Source organism: Wyeomyia smithii, chromosome 3 (assembly GCF_029784165.1).
Source record: "Wyeomyia smithii strain HCP4-BCI-WySm-NY-G18 chromosome 3, ASM2978416v1, whole genome shotgun sequence".
NCBI lineage: Eukaryota > Metazoa > Arthropoda > Insecta > Diptera > Culicidae > Wyeomyia > Wyeomyia smithii.
Window position 1 is genome coordinate 22,057,420 of NC_073696.1, and position 22,840 is coordinate 22,080,259.

The 22,840-nt window shown below is 37.3% G+C and overlaps 1 protein-coding gene across 3 annotated transcripts in view; it reads left to right on the top strand.

Moving 5' to 3' along the window:
* LOC129731715 (ETV5-related protein Ets96B) overlaps positions 1-22,840 on the top strand; it is a 62,300-nt gene that overhangs the window by 27,613 nt on the left and 11,847 nt on the right. The window contains exons 2-4 of one of the 3 annotated variants that reach the window (XM_055691934.1): positions 3,451-3,997; positions 4,073-4,270; positions 10,345-10,482. In XM_055691934.1, the coding sequence (XP_055547909.1) occupies positions 3,451-3,997; positions 4,073-4,270; positions 10,345-10,482 (883 nt within the window). The remainder of the gene's footprint in view (positions 1-3,450; positions 3,998-4,072; positions 4,271-10,344; positions 10,483-22,840) is intronic. The other 2 variants (XM_055691935.1, XM_055691936.1) reach the window with 2 other exon arrangements.

Below are 22,840 nucleotides of genomic sequence, written 5' to 3' on the forward strand. Positions count from 1 at the left end.
GCATTGCTGCCACTACCCGATAGCAAATGTCCTTGAAGCGACAATTCTGACAGGAAACTACGAAGGAGAAGTCGTAATAATCCCGCGTATCTCGATTACTCCTACCGATTTGCCGTTTAATTTTAAACGTCTGTAGTTTCCCGTGCGTCGCGCATTCGCGATGACTATTGATAAAACCCAAGGACAGTCACTGAAAATTTGTGGCATAAACTCCGAGTATTCATGCTTCTCACATGGACAGCTCTATGTCGCATATTCACGTGACCCTGACCCCGACATTGTGGAATATATAGAATTTAGTGGCTAGGACCGCCTTGACCACTTTCACATGTTTCGTATATTCCGAATTTTAAGCATGAATTATTTAGAATTCTGAAGTTTTTTATAAAATTCGTTCCAGTGAGATTGGCCAGGCAGAAGGGTATTACTATATTTGCATTAAGCCAAGCTTTTGAATAATTGGAAAAATAATGTAATAATTTCCTACAGAATATTTAAAAGAATGACTGTTTATATTCAGAAATGTATTAAAATGATTTGATTATGGTTTAATGGTGCTTCATAATGTTCAATGAAATAAAAACGTAGAATTTTACGAGCGCAGGATTGAAAAAAAAAACTAAAAACAAATCAGAGCCGAAACATATCGTAGGTATGTTTTTCTAGCAGCAGTTAGATATTTCAGTTTTTGCAATACAACAGTCAATAAAACTCAAGGCGGCGGTACGAAGTTTGCCCGGTCAGCTAGTAATAAATAGAAAATCTTGTGTCTGTTATGGTGTAAGCGATTTGATTTATCTGTTTGCGTTGCTTTGAAAAAAAGGTTTAACTCCTTCAATTTTTCGTGGAGGCGCTTAGAATAGTTGTATTCTATTATCAAATACATCTGAAATTTTTGATTTTTATTTTACACACTTATCGTCCCGTAAGACGTATTCCTACGATAAAAATACTATAATACAATACAGTAGAGACAACAACTAGAAACTGAAGGAAGCACCAGAGTTCTGAGAAAACTTCTAAAAATAACAGTCAACACGTTTATCAAATTCAATGTGATGGAATCGGAACATGAGATTTTTCCAAATCGATGAGAATACAGATTCGTACATCAAACGACACGTTCAGCCCAAACTTCCCAAAATAGCAAGAAAACTTCAATTGCGAAGAGATTTGAATTTTACAACCAAACATTAGGAAGTATTTTGTTTCCATGTGTAAGCAGAAGGTGAAGTCTTTCGGACAAGTTGAATGCCTTAAAACCGATCAGAAAACGCTGTCGTCTAATGGAATTACTGTGGAAGAAAGCAACAGCTTCTAAGGAAAACACCCACCCACCCCCGGAAGAATGGTCAGCACCCGGAGGGAATACACACTTTCGGTTGAGCCAAACCATTCATCCGCAGTCAGTGTCATCGAGTGAATGACACAATATTTAGCACATATCATCACAGGAGCGTGCCAGCAGGGAATCCCAATCGGCAAGTGTGAAGTCAAGGAAGGACACAAAGACATCGAGTTCACACCCCACGACAACGACGACGGCGGCGGCGGTGGCGACACAATCTCACAAAGGACATTTCCCACCCTCCCTGCACGAGTGTAATTGTTCCGGTAAACATAATTGGCTACGGTCCCGGGTCATCGCTCATGTAGCTTCCATTCTTCGAATGTTTGCCAAACCGCCGGCCGGGATACTAGGACAAACATGTGTGTAAAACAATACAGGTATTGTTGACGCAAACTCATTAGGTAATTGCCCTGCCGATTCGGAAAGCCATGATGAAGCGCGGTTGGTTCGAACCATTGAGAATGTAACCCCGCGTCCCGAGACGCCCTCAGGTGACATCTATATTTCATTCTCTTTAATGTGCCGTGCATCACGCCATTGAGGCCGGCCGAAGGTGTCCTTATCGATCACACTTTTGCCACTGCGGAAAAGCCTCCGACATCGAGAGGAGCGTATAGCGTAACCAAAGGTTAAACGTAATTTCCGCCGGAGGTGAGTTCGCGATTTCCGTCTGAGGATTGATTTTACAACAACGCGTCTCGCGCCTCGCGATTCACGTCTGGGTCGCGTGATTTATCTGCGTTTAAGATACATAGTTGGTTATCGATGGGAGAAAAATCAGGTTTTTATAGGTTTGCAATGTTTATTGAGATATATTTTTTAAACATTTGAATCAGTGTTCTTATTTTCTTTTTTGAGCTCTCGAAAATCGGTTGCCCAAGTTTATGACCGTTATATATACACGGTAGTTTTATTTTTAATTATATTAGTATTTCCTGCAGACGATAAATTTTGTGAATTGCCGAAAATATTCTACATTGAATTGAAATACTAACTTTTATAGCATGGTGTACGATGTATGTTCATAAGTTATATAATTTTTAAGCATTTTTTGTCCAGGTTGAATGACCGTATCAATTTTTTTTAAATTTATCTGCTGTTGTGAACTTGATAAAATCTGCTGTTGTAAACTTGATAAACTTTGCTCACGACAAATCGTTATACCAGCGACTTGATTGCCAAGGGAAAGTTGCTCCATTTGTTAGTATCCGTTCTATAGTAAGAGAACATAAAAATATTAAAATTCATCGTAGAAACCCAAAAAAAAATCGGTTTGGATGCTTAGAAAAATATCCATAAATTAAAAAAGCTAACCAGCTAGAGAAACAATGGCTACTCGTAATTTTTTGGAATTTAAATATAAAAACAAACTTATGACCGACATTTTCGAACATGTCAGAGATTTTAGAAAGTATAAAGAATGGAGGTTACGTGAAACAGCAGGACACTTAAAAACATATAAGGGAATGATTTAGTTTAAATAAAATTGGGCACTGCCATTTAAAGATGGTAACAAATATGTGTGGATATGAAAAGTTTATAATTATAGCATAATATTTGTGGAATACTGCTAAATGAAGAGTTTTACTTGAAAAAAAAAATGCGTGGAAACAAAAAACACAAATTCTCAATTTTCTTGGACTTTGAACTTAGCTTGGCTATTTCTTTCTAGAATCCATAATCTCCAGTTGAAATCTTTAAGCACAGAATCCTAAAACTTCAACCTAAATACCTTTATTTTACTTTAAAGTAACCCGACAAAAAAATCAAAGAAATGCAGCTGCGTAATGTATCATGTCAAATTATACGTTTAACAAATTTCAAATACAGGTTGATCACTTGGCCGTATCCCCTCCAAATCAGTTTGTACAACATGTCAAACATCACAATGTCAGCGTAAAATTAATAGACCAGTCTCTAATAGAAATATTAAATGCAATAACCCCTCGCTGTGATTCCACCTTGGACTGGATAAAACCCGCAGTAGTGAAGAATCCATCTGTTGATAAATGATGAACTTGATTGAACTCAAAAGTAATTCCTTTCTTCTGCCTCTTCTCATTTTTTTCCACCGATTTTCTTGCAAAATCTGTTCACAGCAGGAAGGCTCAACCGCATCTTCCTTGATGCTAGACTCATCGCCGTCCTCTTCCAAGTCTTCCCCAACGACGGTAGTGCTCGCTGTCAGCGGGGGTGACAATCGAACAAACGTCAGTTCCCTGCTAGTCAGGAGCAGCAACAACAGCAGCGGCGATGAAGCACAAGCAAATGATTTCCTCTCCAGCTCACTGTCTTCGCCAGCGTCGGCCGTCTATTTGTTGCAGCATCACCATAACCATCATCACCATCATCATCCTCCGGTCGGTCAGCAACAACAGCTGCTGCAGGACAGTGGCCACAGCCATCCACTCAGTGGTGGTGATCATCATCCCCAGCAACAACAGCAGCAACAGCACCTTCCTCACCACAGTAATAGTATCACTACCAATGGCAGCACCACCAGCAGCAATAGCAGCAGCAGTAGTAAACGAAGCATTGCGTCTCCGCCGCCACCCAGTTCCGGAGGAACTGGCACAGCAACCGCACTCACAACGCTGCCCCAGATGAATCCGTTCCATCACAATGCAACCTCGGCTCTACACAATGGTAAATCTCACTTAGCTTTGACCTTCCCAATTATCACCGAAACGATAATCAAATTTAACTGTTACTTTTCCGTAGACTACTACTCGGAGTACCGTCTGGGCAGCGAATACCGTTTGAATTCCCATCCACACCACCATCACCACCACCATCATCACCCACATACGCATCCTCATCCGCGGGATCTGTGGACGGCGGCTGCAGCAGCGGCGGCCGTTACACACGATGGCCTCAGCCTGGACGAAAGCTGTGACAGCTACGGTTTAAGGCACACCGGTAAGTTTTCCTTCCACAGTTCTACAGTCTGCCTAGAGCGGAAGACAGCAAACAAACCAAAAATAATACAATACTGAAGGAGCACCCTAGTAGTAGAAACATGTGCTCTTTTGTTGCTTCTTCTGTCAATGTTTACCACCCCCGAATGTGCTGCTCGTAATCGCAGGAGGCTGCTGGAAAAGCTACTCCCAGTTCGCAGCTCCCAGTGCATTATTGGGATAAAGTAAATATTATTATTAAACATTAACGTTTACCAGCCACGCTTGATGCCCCACAGGCGTAATAATGTGAACTTATAAGAAAGTTACAGTCAATGTTTTCCGATGAACTGCTCTGATACCAGTTATGATATGATTATATTGCGGAACATAAGTCCATTTGCACTTGAGGGCCACCTTCTGCAGTGCGGAAAATTTAAATTAACAAAATATGATTTTTGCTGTGAACGTTTTCTTCCTCAAGGGAGGATGTTTAATTGTGGGATTACGTCTTTGTTTATTCTACTCTGCTGTGCATTGTTCCCAGCTAAATATTTGCACCTCACCCAAACAAAACTTTTCGAATTCCTTCAAAGTGTTTCATTTCTTCACAAACGAACTGTAAATTAGTGAAAATAGACAGGGAAGCTATGTGATCTTTTTTTCTGCGCCATTCGGGGTTAAGTTTAGAATCATTTTCTTAATTGGTATTCTTGGACCTTTATTTGTTATTTTAACCTCATTTTGTTATTTTTTTTTTTTTTTTGACTTGAGGAGCGCTTTATACCTTTTTATTCTTTTCCAGGATGATTTTATTTCTTTCTTTCTGTTCTTACTCCAGAAGCAATTTTTTACTATTCCGAGCTAAACATGAATTATTTTTCTTAAAGAATTATTTGCTTTTTTCTTTCCTCATTATAAGCGTTGTTTATTACTGTTGTTGTCTGCACTTCAAAATCAATTTTCACTATTCTGAACTAAAGAAAGACTTTTATCGGACTAATGTATAATTTATTAGGGATTTTCGGCTCATCAGTCAGCAAGCATTGGGAAAACGAAAGTGTCGCTACGCTACTAATAAGTTTTTTCAAACGTACACGACAAAAATCGAACAGCGTAATTTAATCTATTTAATCCAATTTTTAAAAAGACGTACAAATTAGTATTACATGTAAATTCCTATGCGATCGAGTAGAAGAGTTTTTCAGTGACACTAAGAACAACAGTGACTTTTTTCAATTTAAACATTGACAATAACATGACAACAAAACGTAGAGCTAATACTTCTTGATGAAGACAAAATAAATTGTCGAAACGTTGGAGAAGAAGTAGCGACACATTCGTTTTCCCAATGCTTGCTGACTGATGAGCCGAAAATCCCTAATAAATTAGAAAGACTTTCATTTTGACCTTTTTTGGGATCATTTTTATCTGTACATTAGAAGCATTTTTCCTGGCTCTCGCTCGAAGCGGGATCAATTTCTTTTTTTTTGCCTTCAGAAGCGTTTTTTCGCCATTCTGACAAACTTCTACAAATCTGCTCTAAAATTATAGTTCAGAAATATATAGGAATACACTGATGCTCACCTAATTTTTCAATTGCATCTTAAAATTTTTTTCTCAGCTTTGCAATGCTTGTCTTAGATTGAAAATCGGTAGTTGCGAACAGGGTCAAAAATGTATTTTTCTGATATAATCCAAGATGGCGGCTGATCGCTTCAAATGAAAGCCCTACCATTCCTCTTTACAGAAAAGTACTTCTTGTATTAGGTTCCATAACGAATTTTAGAGATATAGCTCAAATAAAACATCAAGATTTGCTAGAATTTCAACTTTTCTAGAAATTGTTTCACTCCTTGGCGACCGAGGGGTCATCAAATTCGATCAAACGAAAATTACATTATCACTTTTTCTCTATTTCTAACAACTATGTGAATTTATATTAAATTCGAGAGACCTTGTGCACCTAGTGGCCTGGTTTCAGCTAGAATCGCTCAATTATATAAACGTTACTTGAATCATGTTTTATTGAAATTCATATAACTACTGATGAAAGTTGTCGATTCAATTTTATTTTAATTGTTTTATCTGAAAATGAAGGTTTTTGCAACATTTAAAAATTTTGGCTTTCAAGAGAGTAGTCGAGAACATTAATCTTTTTGATGGCCTAAGCAGAATGGTGAAATCCGAAACAAGGACTTCATAAAACTGGATACGATGACAAGAAGTAAGATAATATGGATGGATACTCTGTTTGCACTGAATCTTAAATAAGAAAGCAATATTTGTATGTTACATAAGCATAGTGTATCATATCATAAATCTTTGGTCAAGCTTTCCGAAATATCTGGATCGCTAATTGTGTTACATTTGCATGCTGTGGGGTTCGATTTTGCTACAATGCTTGATTCCAGAAAGCTGTATATGCTTCTTGTTCTTCGCAAATCTAGGTTCTACGTACAATTTTATATATATTTTCAAGGAAGTAAGACCGGAAGCTTCACATGCGAGAACAGGAGCTAAGTAGGCATTGCAGTTTCCTCTACAATTTATTTAAAATTTATTTAAAATTGTTCAGAAAGAGCTATTAAAAATAAAAGGTTCATTTATTTACAACAGTTAAGCCGCACTACTCAGGGTTAAAAAATTATGCAAGGTTGTCGATGGTCGTTATTTTTCTTTGAGAAATGAATAGCGATACGAATAAAAAAATAGAGAGAGAGGAAGAGAGAGCAATTATCCTAAAAGTAAAATATCCCATGTCTGAAAGTTCAATATTCTAAAGTTCAAGCTACCAATATAAAAAATCTTGCTCAGTATGATTTACAAAGAGCTCTGGGGCTCTCTTATGAGCCTGCTAACATCGAAATCAGAATATGCGTTTTGTAAATAAAGTGTTTTTTTTTCGATTCGATTTTGATTCACTACACATATAAACAACATATTTACACATACATACATACAGGCACACATACACATACATACAGAAATTATTCAGTTTGTCGATCTAAGTCGATTGGTGTATAACACATGGCTCTCCGAGCCATTCATTTTGCCTTAAAAGTTAAATGTCGCATATAAAAAGTACTCTTTGATCAATATTTTAAGAGTATATACGGTTCGGCCCTCCAGATCTTGGATCTATTTTGCGTTTTTCGACCGATTTTATAACCTTTGTTTAGTATAACAAAGGTAAAAAGGACTTTTTTCAATGAAAAAATGCGAAAAAAGTGCAAAGAAACGAATATTTAAAATAAAACATTATTTCGATTTTCTTTTAACGACACACGTTCTTCCCCTTCCAACTTCGACACTTCTGAAGGGGGGGTGACATAAAAAAAGCAAAATTTGTAATGACCTGAATAAATGGAAACACATTTTTCTAGAACAATATTAATTTCTTCATGAGTTTGATGAAAAATATTATAGAAAAAGTTCAACTACACTGGTTCATGAACTTGTAAAAAAAGTAGCGAATCTAATTTTCTTCCTTGGGGTACATTACAGAATTCGAAGAACCAGGATAGTATCATTTTGTTTTTGTTTTCTTTAGATTCAAGTGTCTTCGACAACAAGAAGTTAATCTAAATTTTTTTCAGCTGCTGCTGGACTAGATTTTTTATAAAAAACCTGAATTAATCCACCTAGTGGTGCAGAAACCTTTGTTATACTAACTACCTATTACTTTATACTTATTAGACCAGTAAACCACAAATCGTACACCAAAGTAAGTCCAATTTCAATAAAGAATAAAAAGAATTTAAAGGATAGTTTTCAGAGGGTGAACCAAACACGGTCATTGAATTAAAGCTTGACGTGGGTTTCGCAAATATTATGGATGTTGTCACTGGAGTATATGAGTGTTATTTTTCGATCACAAACCAATTTTTAAATGCTGGCTAGAAGTAATTGGTATTTTTTGAGATAATCGAACGTTGGGAGACAGTAATGGATAACAATGATGCTGATTTCACACTAGAACAGCAAATATGTATGTTAGTTTAATGCGGTTCAACTTATTCGCTTTATTTTCAGAAATCGCTGGACCTAGATTTATGAATCAGCATCAAGTTTTTTTTACGAATTGCAGCAAACTTCTACAAACCTGCTCTCGAAATATAGTTTAGAATTATACAGGAAAAAAATATAGCTATTGATGAAAGTTGTCAATTTAATTCTATCTCAAATGCATTATCTGAAAATAAGGGTTCTTCACGATCTTCGAGAGTTTTGGAATTTCAGAGTGTAGACGAGAACATTATTGTTTTCGGAGGCCTAGGCTGTGTGAAAAAATCCGAAATAATGACTTTTTAAATTTTGCTGCGATAACGACAGGTGGAATAACATGGATACTCTGTTTGCACTTAGTCTTAAATTAGAAAGCAATATTCATATCTTACATGAGCATATTGTATCATTCATAGAGAAAAGTGACTTTTCACCTGCGCACACTAGTAAACGTGTACAATTTTCCAGCTGTTCAAAACGTAGCATTGCAAACAAAACAGCGATTTATTTGTATTTTTCTCAACGGGTGGCACTAACACATTCGTACGTAAATAGGTCTATACATCTTTGGTGAAGCTTTTCAAAATATCTGCATCGCTAATTGTGTTAAATGTGCAAACTGTGGGATCAGATTTTGCTACAATGCTTGGCTCCCAAGAGCTGTAAATGTTTCTTACTCTTCGCAAATCTAGGTTCAACGTACAATTTAGTATATATTTTATAAGAGGTGAGGACGAAAGCTTCGGAATAAAAGGAGCTAAGTAAGCATTGCAGTTTCCTCTAAAATTTGGTTCAAGTTTTCAAGAAAAAGCTAAGGGGTAATTTATTTATACCAGTTAAGACGCACTACGAAGAGTGTGAAGATTATGAAAAGTTGTCCATTATTGTTGATTTCCTTTGAGAAATAAATAGCGATACGAAAAAAGAGGGATAGAGAAGAAGGAAGAGCAGTGAGAGAGAAAAATTATCTAGAAAGTAAAACATCCCATGTTTAAAATATACTTTGGTCAAAACTCTACAGTTCAAGCAACCAATAAAAAATCGCACTCAGTATGATTTTCAAAGATCTCTGGGGATTTCATTTGAGCATGCGAACACCAAAATCGGAATAAGCGTTCTGTAAAATTAGTGTTTTTTTGTTATTTCTCTTTTTTGGGTCGATTTTGATATACTACACATATAAACAACATATTTACACATACATACGTATAGGCACACATACACAAACATACATAAATTGTTCAATTCGTCGATCTGAGTAAAATAGTATACAACACATGGCCCTCCGTGCCATTCATTTTGCTTTAAAAGTTAAATGTCTGGTATAAATCTAAGCCACTAATCAAAAATCCACTCGGTAGCATTCTGGGGGAGCACAGTAGCTTTCGTTTGCGTATAAGATCATTAAAATCGGATACTGCGTTCTGCAAGAAAGGTGCGTTAGTATTTTGCGGCACATACAAACAGACAACATACATACACACACACACACACACACACACACACACACACACATACACACATACATACACACGAACAGACATTGCTCAGTTCGTCGAGCTGAGTCGAATGGTATATACGGTTCGGCCCTCCGGATCATGGATCTATTTTGCGTTTTTCGACCGATTTTATAACCTTTGTTTAGTATAACAAAGGTAAAAGGGTACTTCATGTAAAATTCTCTGCTTTTGTCCGCGCTGATAACTTATAATTGTTTTTCACTTTTTTGACCAAATAAAATCAGTATATTAAAATTTCTCAATGTAATTTTTTGCTAGGACAAAATTTACATTAAAATTATAACAAATTGTTTCTCAAAGTCGCTCTCTACTTAAAGAAAACGTCCAATATTCGTATCAGTCAAAACAGTGCACACATCATGTTCTAAGAACCACTTTTAGCATGTCTGCACAGCGGGAATCTTACGACGAACCGTCTTTTTCCACGCCAACAGCATATGTACTTAACAACATTCGTCAACCCTAAAAACATGAAACTTTCCGGTAAACGCGCCGGGCAAAGTTTCGAGCGGATGTTTAATTTCTGCGTTCTTCACCAAAAATTTCAACTCCCGCCTTGTTTCTGCAGGTAAAACCCATCGGAACGAGCGCTCGGCGTTCTTCGATTTTGCGACAACTCCTTCGAGCCACCCGGCAGCGGCAGCCGCTGCCTATTGCTACCGCCTATCGACGCCACCCCAGCTGGTGAAACGCGAACCAAGCGACGGTAAGTAAACCAAACCTAAACAGTGCCGCGACGCACATCCAACAAAAAAATAAACCATCAGAAATCTCACGATTTCCCGGATGCTTCTCGTCGGGAAACGCAAATTGACTTTTGGAATTCAAACTGCAAAATTCCCACACTCGCACCAAAATCCCGAACCTGATGAATAATCTCGAATCAAAATTGCCGCATAATTTAATTTTACACCCCCTCTGGGAAAAAGAAATCCGTCCGACCGTCGGGTGACATCCTGTGCCAATTTACAATCCCTACGGTCGCACCGAGGGTAAAATACCGACGGTGATTTCCGTTGGTTTGCTTGCTTTAGGCAAGAAACCTGCCGAAAAGAAGCAAAACACCCTCGCTCGAGACTTTTCCACGACGGTCGCCTCCCACCTGTTTGATTTTCCACTTTTCATTCGTTTGCACTTTCTTTTTGTATGGCTTTTGTGGTGAAATCCTACACGAACACTCGTCTTGACTAGCAAAACGACACCCCTAACTCTGGAGTCACAAAAGTGACAAATTCAATTTCGATTAATGAAAGAAAAATTGCCACCACTCCCGCGGCCGGCGGCGGCGGTGGCTCCTGTGTCACTTTTCCTCCCACAGCGTGCGCTGGTAACATGTTTGCATTCTTTGCATTCAACGGTGAAAGCGAGGGGGATGGGAGACATGATCTTTTTTGTGTAAGTCGGTTTGATTTTGCCCCCGGTGGAAAATATGGAAATGCAGTTCGATGGAAATGTCAAACAATGAACGACGTTTGTGGCCTTCGCGACAGGCCGCGAGAATTAGTATTCATGCTTCGTTTGGTGGAGAAAGCAATGCACAAACAGCGCAATTTTCTTTTTATACAGTGTAAAGCGCGGTTTGCTATCAGCACTTTTTTGTTAATCAGATTGGTGATGGATTAGCGGGTATTGAAAGATAACAATCCACCGCTCGATTGACAGTTGTCTCCTATAAGTTTTTTTTCTGAATTGGAAATCCCGACGTGGTTGGGCTCTAGACTGGAGATATATTTTATTTTTTTTAGAGTTCCTTAGTTACTCAGACGCTTCTCGTGGATGAAATAACAACTCGATCATTTAAAGATTTGATAGTTTTTTTTGACTATTTTGAGCTTAATTGGATTGAGAATATTTTCTTCTTTTATTTTTAGAAGCGTAAAGTTGAGATTTTTTCTCTGGTTGAACTCATCACTGCGAACATTTTATCTATTGTGATTAGTTTCTTTCTTTTTGGTTTTTTGGAAGGTGATTTCGCTATTATGAGTTCATTCTTAGATCTTTTTCATATATTTCATCTTTTTCAACTTACATTTGTCATAATTTTTTGAGCATTTTTTCGCTATTATAAGCATTATTTTGATACACTTTCTTCTTTTGGCCTTTTGAAGTATCTTTGGTCAGTTTTTCCACAGAAACAAAATTAAATCAAAGTGATTTTTTTAAACAACTTAACTTTTGTTGAAATTGAATTGCACACGTTTTAAAATTCATGTGATTTTTTTTCAAGATTTTCATACTTAATTATCCTGCAATTGGGTTGTTTAGCTATTCACGGATTTTCGATTTTTATATATCATCTGAAAGAGTGTAATTTTCTAGGCAAAACGTGATTTATTAAAACTTCATCTCATAATCCTTCGATTTTTAAATAAAGAATTTAAATTCGCTCCAAATCGCTACAATGACAGTTGGTATATGGGCGAACTGTCATGTAGCGATTCGAGCAGATTTCGAGCAGTTTTGAACCGTGATTTAAAAAGCGAGGGACAACGGTATAATTTTTTTTTTAAATCACGTTTGACTTAAAAAATGCAGATCTTTCAGATGATATAAAAAGCTGATATAGCTAAACAACCCAATTAATTATGAAAATTTGGCAAGAAAAGTTTTTTCCTAGGAGCGCACGAAGGAGTTCTCATGTTATTGCAACTAGTAAAACTTAAAAATAAGAATTGTGTTAGAAATAAGAAACATTGACAAGGTTTTCTTTTCACGACATGATAGAGTGAACAATTCTTGTGTGTGTTTTCAATGATTTTTTTCCACAAGGGCACACTCAGCAAGTTTGTTTAATTCGGATTACGTACAGATTTTCTTGTTGTTTTCGGTACAAATTCTGCACTTTATACTACAGATTTTTTTTTGCAAAAAGAACAAATAAGTACAGATTTTATGAATAGCTAGAAAAGATTAGACACAATTTTATAACAGACTAAGTAATGATACAATGAACAGGTTGAGTAATAATACAAGGAACGCGATCATAAATAGTTCAGAACTAATTGAACCGTTGAGAGCAAAAGTAATACATGTACCATTTTTTCACTTTTTAGGTTTTTTGTATAAATTGATGCAGAACGCAATAATATATCAGAGTTATAGCCAATATAATTTCGTTTCGTTTCGTTTTCGTTTATCGCGTAACCTGATAAATTTACTTAATGGTACATGTACCACTTTTGCTCCTCCGTGATCGATCTGAGTGAAGTTTAGGACGGAATCACGGATATTGGTACTTGAGATTGGCTTGCTATCTTCAGTGTACAACAATTCAGTAGCTACCGCTTTGTATAGATCGGTAACGGCGCCGGCCACGTCCCCACGATTGTTAAGGTGAGGAAGGAGGTGTAACAGCCACTTTTGTCGGAGACCGAGTGTACCTCTTCATCTCCACGACTGCGACGGAATCACCGTGGTAAGTGACAATCGAAGTGCTGCGCACGCGAAGTTAGCACGAAGGCGTCTGGATAAGGATTTTTATTTTTGTAAGTCTAAATCACACCTATGTCCTTGTTCATTTTTCGCATCTTCGTGAAATTATATACATTGGCCGCTTTACTAATCCTAACTTCGGCCTTGTTTTCCGTCCTGATTGGTCGAAATATGTGTTAAACAAGGCTCTCTATTACAAAATCACAACTCTCCGGATTTTGGTTGACGCAAAGATTTTTGACATAGAATACGTCTTACGGCAACAATTACAGGGACCCAATTTCAATACAGGGATCCAATTTCAAAACCGAAAACATCGAGAGCGTCACAAAAATTGTCCAATTTCAAACGTTTTAAACCCAGTCAGTTACCAACCGATTTCTGTCATTTTTGCAGCAATCGATTGGGAAATCATTTAAGCACCCGTCCAAATGCAGAAAATTGTAATCTGATTGTTCAAACTATTGTAATATTGAAAATTGTTGAACATTGTCGAAACGCAGATGTCGACTTTTGATTGGTCGTGCTGCCTTTCCCTAAAAAGGACGACAGAGTGGAGTACCTAGTTAGCCGGGAATGCACTCTTCGGGCTATATAAGAGACTGTTTCTCCTTAAGCAAATCAGTTTACTAGCAGCAGGCAGCAGCAGCGGACATCAACACCGATGGCAGTAGGCGAAGTGGATCAGCATCGGGCAACAGCGGCGGTGGTAATGGTTAGCTGCAGTTCTTACCTCTTTCAGTTCGGCTTCCCTTCGATCTGAGTTGGCCCCACCAGCGGTAATCCGATTCAGATATCGTTGGGTGAATACAACCCGAAGCTGAAAGAGACTCACCGCCAGGTGGTTTGAGATGCCACCATCATCCAGCGTATGTATATATAGTGTGTGTGCACATAACGTTGTGTGTCCCTAATATATGAGGTGTGTGGCTTGCTATATAGCGTGTGTGGCTAGCGTGCCTGGCTTGCTATATAGCGTGCGTGGCTAGCTGTATAGCGTGTGTGTGTGTTTATAGCGTGTGTGTGTGTTTATAGCGTGTATGTGCATGTCTATAGCTTGTGTGGCTTGCTATATAGCGTAAGTGGCTTGCTATATAGCGTGTGTGGCTTGCTACATAACGTGCAGCTAGCGTGCGTGGCTTGCTATATATGCTATATAGTTAATAGCATGAGTGGCTTGCTATATAGCGTGTGTGGCTAGCAGTATAGCAATTGAAATTTTCATATATACACAATTGCTAATAAATCACCTCATGTACACGCAAAAGTTGAAGTCTTGTACAATCATTGTGTCTTCCCGATTCGCACAAATGTTGCACAGAAATCGTACAATAAATGTGTGAAACGTATAACGCAACAGTTGTACTGCGAATACATTGACATAGAATGAAATCAGAATATGTATCATATACCGACACTTTATTTCTCACGTCGAGTGTATTAGTGACTGCTACTCATGGAGCAGTGCAAGCAGCAAACAACAACTTGTGAACTCACTATATTTAAATAGCTATAATACTCGATCGATTTATCTCGATGGATTTGGTCATTAAAAAGTACCATTGAATGATTTGCAGAAAAACGAAACAAAATTCTGTTCACAATATTTTGTAATCAACGCTAGCTACACTAGAAAAACCCTCCATTCCACAAAGCCACAAAAGCGTTGCTGATTTTTTATGGCAACACTTGTAAATTGTGAATAATTATTATTTGTGCACGCGCTTTTTTCTCAAGCGACGAGAGAAATTTCTCTCTCGCTCGTAGAATTTTCATGTATGTGCGAAAAGACTAGACACGTCACATACAATTTGCAGGTTGCTCTTTCGCTTTTCTTTCGGTTCGGATTGCGACGCGCAAGGCGATATCTCGTTGCTTCACGAAATGAGCGAGACACCCGCGCTGTACATACTTGATACCAGTGTTGTTAGTCTCACTCATACTGTCGGTGCGTGCTTGCTGCTATTCAGAGGAATGCATGAAGAAGAAAAAGTATCTCGAAAGCGTGTGTGCAAAAGACTTGAAAAGCGTAGCATATGTCTCGTCCTCAAGCAGAAAGGAGAAGAACGGTTTTGCTTCTCGCTCGCTTAGCAATGCTGCTTGATACCAGTTGAAACTGTTTAGGTGTAGTAGTTTGGAGCTGCCACATTGGAGAAACGCTAGAGCATTAATTGCGTTATGCCCAACACGCAATCATTGTACTGGTTCTGAATTACATCAACAATTGCGCTAAAAACGCACAATTTTGTACTGGTTTCGCACCATCCAACTTCTGCGTGCAGAATTTAATTATCACTGTTAATCATCCAAAACTATAAAAAAATTTGCCATGTTGAAAAAAAATTATTCAGTTGTCAATAAATGGCATTGACAAACAGAATTAACCTCAAAGTTTATCTGAAGAATTTCTGTGCTAGTGAGCCTGAATCACATAATTTTTCGCGCAAGTCTTACTAATTGCAGCAATCAGTTGTAAAATTATCTATGGTATCGTAAAATGCAGAAAATTGTTATTTGAACTGTTATATCACAGATGGAGAATGCACTATTTGCCCTTGTCTATAGCCTCTTCGTAGCCACTGCCTTAATTAAAATATCTTAGTGCAACTTGATACAAAAGACAGCCACAAAACAATTCAATTTCATTTTTGTTTTGGATACGGCAGCAAGTGAAACCGCGGTGCCGGCTACAGAGGTAAACGTCATCTGGAGCAAAGAGACCATTAAATCAATTAACCTCAATAGAGTGTATGTATTCCCAAACCTATACCAAGAAAGACATTGACATAAGACAGGCTGCCTTACATAATAGAAACGCCTGCATGCAACAACAAGTCAAAGTGGGTTTGGAAAGTTTTTCATCCAGACCTAAGGGTTGTACCTTAAATAAAAAAAGGATATATTTCATAGAAAAAGTTTAGCAGTTAAGACATTTTAAACGGACGAATTATGGTTGATCAGTTGATTCGAAGTGCAATGGTCTACCAGCTACTACATAGATCTGTGTCTTAAGATACTCATGAAATACTGTTTACTATTTTGAGCGAAAAATCTAAAAAATAAATATGTCCTTCTTGGTGCGTTTCACGATAAAACTGCGTTCTAATGCATACACACTAAAGTCGCGTAAAAAAACCGCGTAAATTCCAGGATCCGCGTAAAAAAAACGCGTAAATTCTGGAATCCGCGTAAAAAAACCTGCGTTGATTCTGCAATCCGAGTGAAGAAAAACCGAAATCCGCGCAAAAAAAAAATACCGCGTAAATTCCGGAATCCGCGTAAAAAACCGCGTAAATTCCTGAAATCGCGTAAAAAACCGCGTAAATTTCGGAATCCGTGTAAAAAAACCGCGTAAATTCCGGAATCCGCTTAAAAAAACCGCGTAAAAAGCGACCTTAGTGTAATATGAAAAAAAAAGTTCTTTTATATTTATGATGTTCGTTCGAGCTTCAGAGAGAATCACTATAAACTTCGTAAAGTCTTTTATATTGCTCTTATGAACCTAAGTGGTTACTACACGCAAAAGTTCGAGCCTTAGTGATTTTCCTAATCCGCACAAGTGTTGATTTCGCATAAACATTAGTTATCCAGCGAATGCAGTTAACTGGGTCGAAGCAGAATTAACAGTTTTCCAAATCCTTTCCCAATACATGTACGAACATGTAAGACGATAATATAACTGGTAAATATTTCGTTATTCTAATGATTTTGGTCGACCAAATTACGAAAAAACATGGTTTTATTTTTTACAAAAGATGCTTCACAGCTAAGACACATCCGTTATCCATGTTTCGAGCTTAATTGTGGTCAACTTGAATGTGGGTGTTCACCATCCAACTTTTGCGATTAGGTATTTGTAAGTTTGAATAAATAGTAAGAATTCAAGACTAAGCAGCAGAAAACAGACATTTATTCATAAATAAACTTCAACAAGGTTCTAGGGTAAACGTAAATAATTGCAAGTTGCAAATCATCAAATCACCTTCTCATATAATCCGAATTTTATTTTTTGATTTTAGCGAGCTTGTCCTGAATATCCCAATTAGACTTAACATATTCTTTAACAAATGTTGACCAATCCCGATTGGGTGACCATTATTAGTGATCAAGGTGGTAAACTATTACTGGCTCGGTTTCATTCACAAGCCGGTAGCTCATTTGAAAAGCTCAATTTTGAACAAATATCTATGACGAACTTGAAGTCCTTAAGTAGTATTATAATTGTGTCGAAAACAGCATCGCTCAGACTAAAAACCTAAATTAATCCACCTAGTGGTCAGACTCAGCCTTTCTCATTCAAACTTATTCTTTGCAAAAGTAGATTTACATGAATGCTTAAATCCAATAAAGTTATATTCACTCTTTGGGTTCTAAAATATTGATGTTGTAAATAAAGTATAAAATATGAAATTTGACGTAATGTTAGTGCTTAAGAAATAGCGAAATAAAAGAAATGACTCTTAATTTCGAACCACATTTAAATCATGTTGAGGCCATATATATTGATCAAAGCAGGTATAGTGTTGAATAGTCTTTTTTTTCCAAAACTTTTGAACAGTACATCAAATTGTTATTAAGTTTGTTATTTATAAGTTTGAGAGATGACTCGTTTGTATGACACTAGTTATGTTCAAATAAGTCGTGTAATACTTGAGATAATAGATTTTGGTTGTTTTACAAATTAAAACGTAACGGTTGCTTAAGTTTGATTACAATCAAATGAAAAGGTAACATATAGGGCAGCCAAACTTTGAAACCACGTGTTCAATCATAATTCATCAGTTAACCCTTAACTATCCCAAGTAACAATCGAAATGCTTCAAAGACTTAAGACTGTTTTGTTTTCGTTTTTAGTTAACTTACATTAAAGTCTTTTATTATAATTTGGTTTTATTTGATAGCCACAAAATATGATCCGCAAGTATTCTTTACAGCCATCCTATGCCAACCGTCATATGCATTAAGTTGTATGATAGTCCCTCTGATGGCCAAATAAAACTAAAAACCTGCAGACTATAATGGTGGCTAAAATAAAACCTGATGATCGTAACTTAGAATGATAAAAAAATGCGGTTTGCGCATTAGAAGACATTTAACGCACATTTATTCCATCATCATGCGACGATTCGAAAAATACTATTCTTCCAACGCACAAAAACTAGATTGGAGAAAGTAGAATATGAAACGACTTTTACAAGTGATCGTAGTTTATAGTAAATGCGATTGAGGAAAAGAATATTCCATACCAACGCACACTCATTATTCATCAATTAATCATCACGCCACGACGCAAGGAGTAGGATAAATGCTTGCGCCAACGAAAAGAAACCATTGTTTTACACACATTAGACAAGATTGGGAAAGTAAAATATGAAAGGATATAAAAGGACATGAAAGGCACAAGTGATCGTAGTTCATAGGATTGAAGAATGGAATATGCCATACCAACGCACTCTCATTATTCATCATTCCATCATCACGCCACGACGCAAGGAGTAGGAGAAATGGTAGCACCAATGAAAAGAATCCATTGTTTTACAACACATAGACTAGATTGGGGAAAGTATAATATGAAAGGATTTGCACAAGTGATCATAGTTCATTAGAAATGCGAAAGAGAAAAGCAAAATGCTACACCAACGCATTCTATTCATTCATCATTTATTCATTTCATCCTCGCGCGAAGACGCAAGAAGTAGGCGAATTCCTTGCACAATTCAAAGATCGCCATTGTATCACCACGCGAGGACGAGACTGGGGAAAACAGGATCAGCGCATATGAAAGGACGTGCACAAGCGATCGTAGTTTATAAGTTTGATTGCAGCTTCTTCAACTTCTAATTAGAGATTCCGCACTTGAATGAAAACAGTTAATAGTTTGTCACCGCCGTAAAAAACAAGTCGTGAAAAATCGTATTGAAAAAGGTTTGTCTGTCATCCAGCAGCAGTTTCAAATCTATTATTACAACTATTCATTATTGCAGAAATGGCAGGAGTCTGGCAATATTTCAAGAAGCTGCCCGGCGATAACGAAGCGCAATGCTTGAAATGTCCGCAGCAACTCTCGTGCAAGGGTTCATCTACCAGTGGCCTTTTACGACACTTGCAGAACAAACACAAAATCACCATAAAACGACTATCCTCTGAAGAAACGGTAACTACACACCCAAATCCTCGTAAAGTGTCGAAGCTAAGTAGTCCTCCTGCAGGATCTTCGTTGATGCAATTTGTGAAACAAAAATTACCAGCCAAACTAATGAACTTTATTAAATTTTTCGTGAATTGATCATCTTTTTATATTGTTTTAGGAATTCGATTCCTTTTCTCATTTTATGTGACAAAAATAAATTCTAAATTAAATAAATTGCAGTTATTTTACGTTTCTTTCAAAATTGCTTTTACATCCCGGGATTCCGGGATTTCCCGGGAAATCATATTTATATTTCCCGAATCCCGGGAAGCTAAGAACAGTCGGGAAATGGACGCTCTAGTCGCGATCAACTCGAATTTTGCAATCTTATTTTTTTCTTGATTTATGAAGACTACGTACATGAAACTTTGATCAATTGTTTTCACAACTGTTGCATGCCTGAAGTAGCAATTTGAGTGCTGTTTATTTAGTGGAAGCCGAATTTTTTACGCTCAAACTACAAAAATAAAAAGAACTCTAACCTCAAAATTGTATAGGAAAAGACCACTATCCCGTTTCACCTTAAGAGAATCAGTTATGATGTGGGATTAAGGGAGCGTTCGAGGGTTTTCCGAAAACAACATGTCGCCTTAAATGAAAAAAAAAATGCATTATGAAATTCAGTCCCAAATCAGCATTTTATTCTACAACATCACCAACACCACAGAGTAGTTTTGAAATTTGAATGATAGATAAAGTCATATAATTAATATAGAATGACAAATCAAGGCATTTATTCAATCATCACCTTAGATCGGAGGAATTAAATTTTGATTAAATAGTCATTTTCTACAGAATTACGGCGGCGAGCGGTAATTACGGTAAAATTCGTGGCCGGTTTAACCATAAATATTTCACGGCATGTGTTTTTACATGCACGAAAACGATTCAAATGACAATAATAATCAATCAATATAGAAGAAAACTAACACATTTCTGTTTTTCACGACACTGTCCGAATATAATGTTGTCATTGAGGAATGAAACCAAGATAAAATTTATTACTTCACACTTAATATGGAGAATATATCTCAGTTAAAATTTCGTGGCCATTCTATGGCGAGCAAATCGGCATGTTAAAAACATCTGGTCCTATGATGGAGCGCATATGAAGTTTTGATGACTGCAATAAACCTGGGCCAACTAGCCATGACACATGTATATAGCTGTTGTTAATAGGTTGTTATAGTCGCGTGGTCGGCATTGAAGGTTTTATGTTTTGGTTCTATTTAGCACTAAAAAACATAGATATAACCTATTTTGTTTCTTGGGTAGCCCGTTCATCTGATATCAATATTGTTCAAATCGGTTGTGTAGTTTCTAAGATAATAAAGTTTCGTGATTTATACATTTCGATACATTACAGACGAAGTTACAGTCCGATTAAAGCAAAATTCAATTGGGTGTTATGAGGCAGCTAGACCTTTCATTTGATACTAATTCTGTGGAGATCGGTTCAGCCATCTCTGAGAAAATCGAGTGAGATTGAAAGAGCGTTACACACACACACACACACACACACACACACACACACACACACACACACACACACACACACACACACACACACACACACACACACACACACACACACACACACACACACATACACACACATGCAGAAAATGCTCAGCTCCTCGAACTGAGTTGAGTAGTATACGACATTCGGCCCTTTTGAGCACTCTTATACCTTTAGTTTTTGCAGTGATTGCTATACCTTTCTAGGAGAAAGGCAAAAAGTGAAATGATAGAAATGACTTTTAATTTCAACTTCAATCCCGAGCAAAGCCGCAAACATTGAAATAGTACAATATCAAATTTAAATGATGTTGAGATTACATATTTTGATCGTAGCTATGGTTTTAAACAGTCTGCGGGTTACGTTCCTTTCTATAACTTTCAAACCACATGAAAAATAACAGGAGGGTTGTGTGCAAAGCCACGACCGCATGTTTGTAGTAGAATACTTTAACAAGAAAGACAAGCCGGCTGCTTGCGTGTCAGTCATTTTTTCTAGTAAATAAACGTTGACTAATCAGAGCAATCGCCGCTTTCCGCCATCGCTGGTATCCACTGCACTGCTAGTGCTGCTGCTAAGGGAGGAAGCCTGCTGTTGTCGCTGTCTAGAACTATTATGAGCGGCTTCGACTGAAACAGGCTCCTATATAGGGACGAAAAACTTATCGACAGTTATCGATAGTAGCAAGAAATCATCGATAACAATCGACAGCCATATCGGTCGATATTCCCCATCGTTACTCTTATACTGACAAAGAGCACATTTCAAATTGCAAGGTCTATGTTTCTGTCGACTGTGCTTGGAAAGCAATCATTTTAACGACTAATCAGATCAATCGAATTTTGCGCTTTAACAAGGATTGACCATTTTAAATAATGTAGTGAGTTGCTTGTCATGATTGGGGCTTGTTTTTAAATTTTGATTATGCGAAAAATTGATTTTTATGCAGATAATGAAAGATTCGGCTGTCGTGTTCATGACTGAAAGAAAAGATAATTCAGTAAGTTCTGAGACATGGAGATAAAGTAAAATTTATAACTTTTACAAATTTAAAAATGTGGATTAACTTTAGTCAATTAGAAATTATTAACTCAATTAGAAAATATTAACTCTTCAATCAAGTTTTCATTCCATCCTGAAAAGGACAATCTGTTGTTCATTTCAGTATTGGATAAGATGCCGATCACATCTTTGCATTATCCCTGACAGTGCGAATAACGTATTCCTTGTAATGAAATAAACAGTGAAAAGCTGATTTAACACTCAAAACTAGACGGCTCACGTGTTGTCAAAATGAGTCAACTTTTCATTGAATGCATTTACTAGTGCCCACTATCGCACAGAGACTGCATTTCACTAAATTTCACTGCATTTCACTAATCCGCTGCAACTAGGGCGCTATCCATAGCCATGCCACAGTTGTGGCCGCTATACGCTGCCATTGGTATCCACTGCACTGTTAGTACTGCTGCTAAGGGAGGACGACTGCTGTTGTCGCTGTCTAGAACTATTATGAGCGGCTTCGGCTGAAACAGGCCCTTATATAGGCCATTTAGCATGTTTTAAATTACAAGGTATATGATTCTGTCGACCGTGCTTGGGAAGCAATCAGATAACGACTAATCCGAGATCGAATTTTTCGTTTTGACAAGGCTTGACTAATCAATAGTACAATAGTGTGAATAATAAAATTACAATTATCTTCTTTTGGGAAGAATCTTAGAGTATTTTCCAATCTATTGCTGCAAGAACGAAGGAAATCCATCGGATACTAACCGATTTATTAGCATTTGAAATTGGACATATTCTTCACTTTTTTCGGTTTTAGATTTTCATTTCACATCCCTATGTAGCCGAACTTCCTGAGAGAAGTATTCTACTTCAAAATCACAGGAGGGTTGTGTGCAAAGCCACGACCGCAAG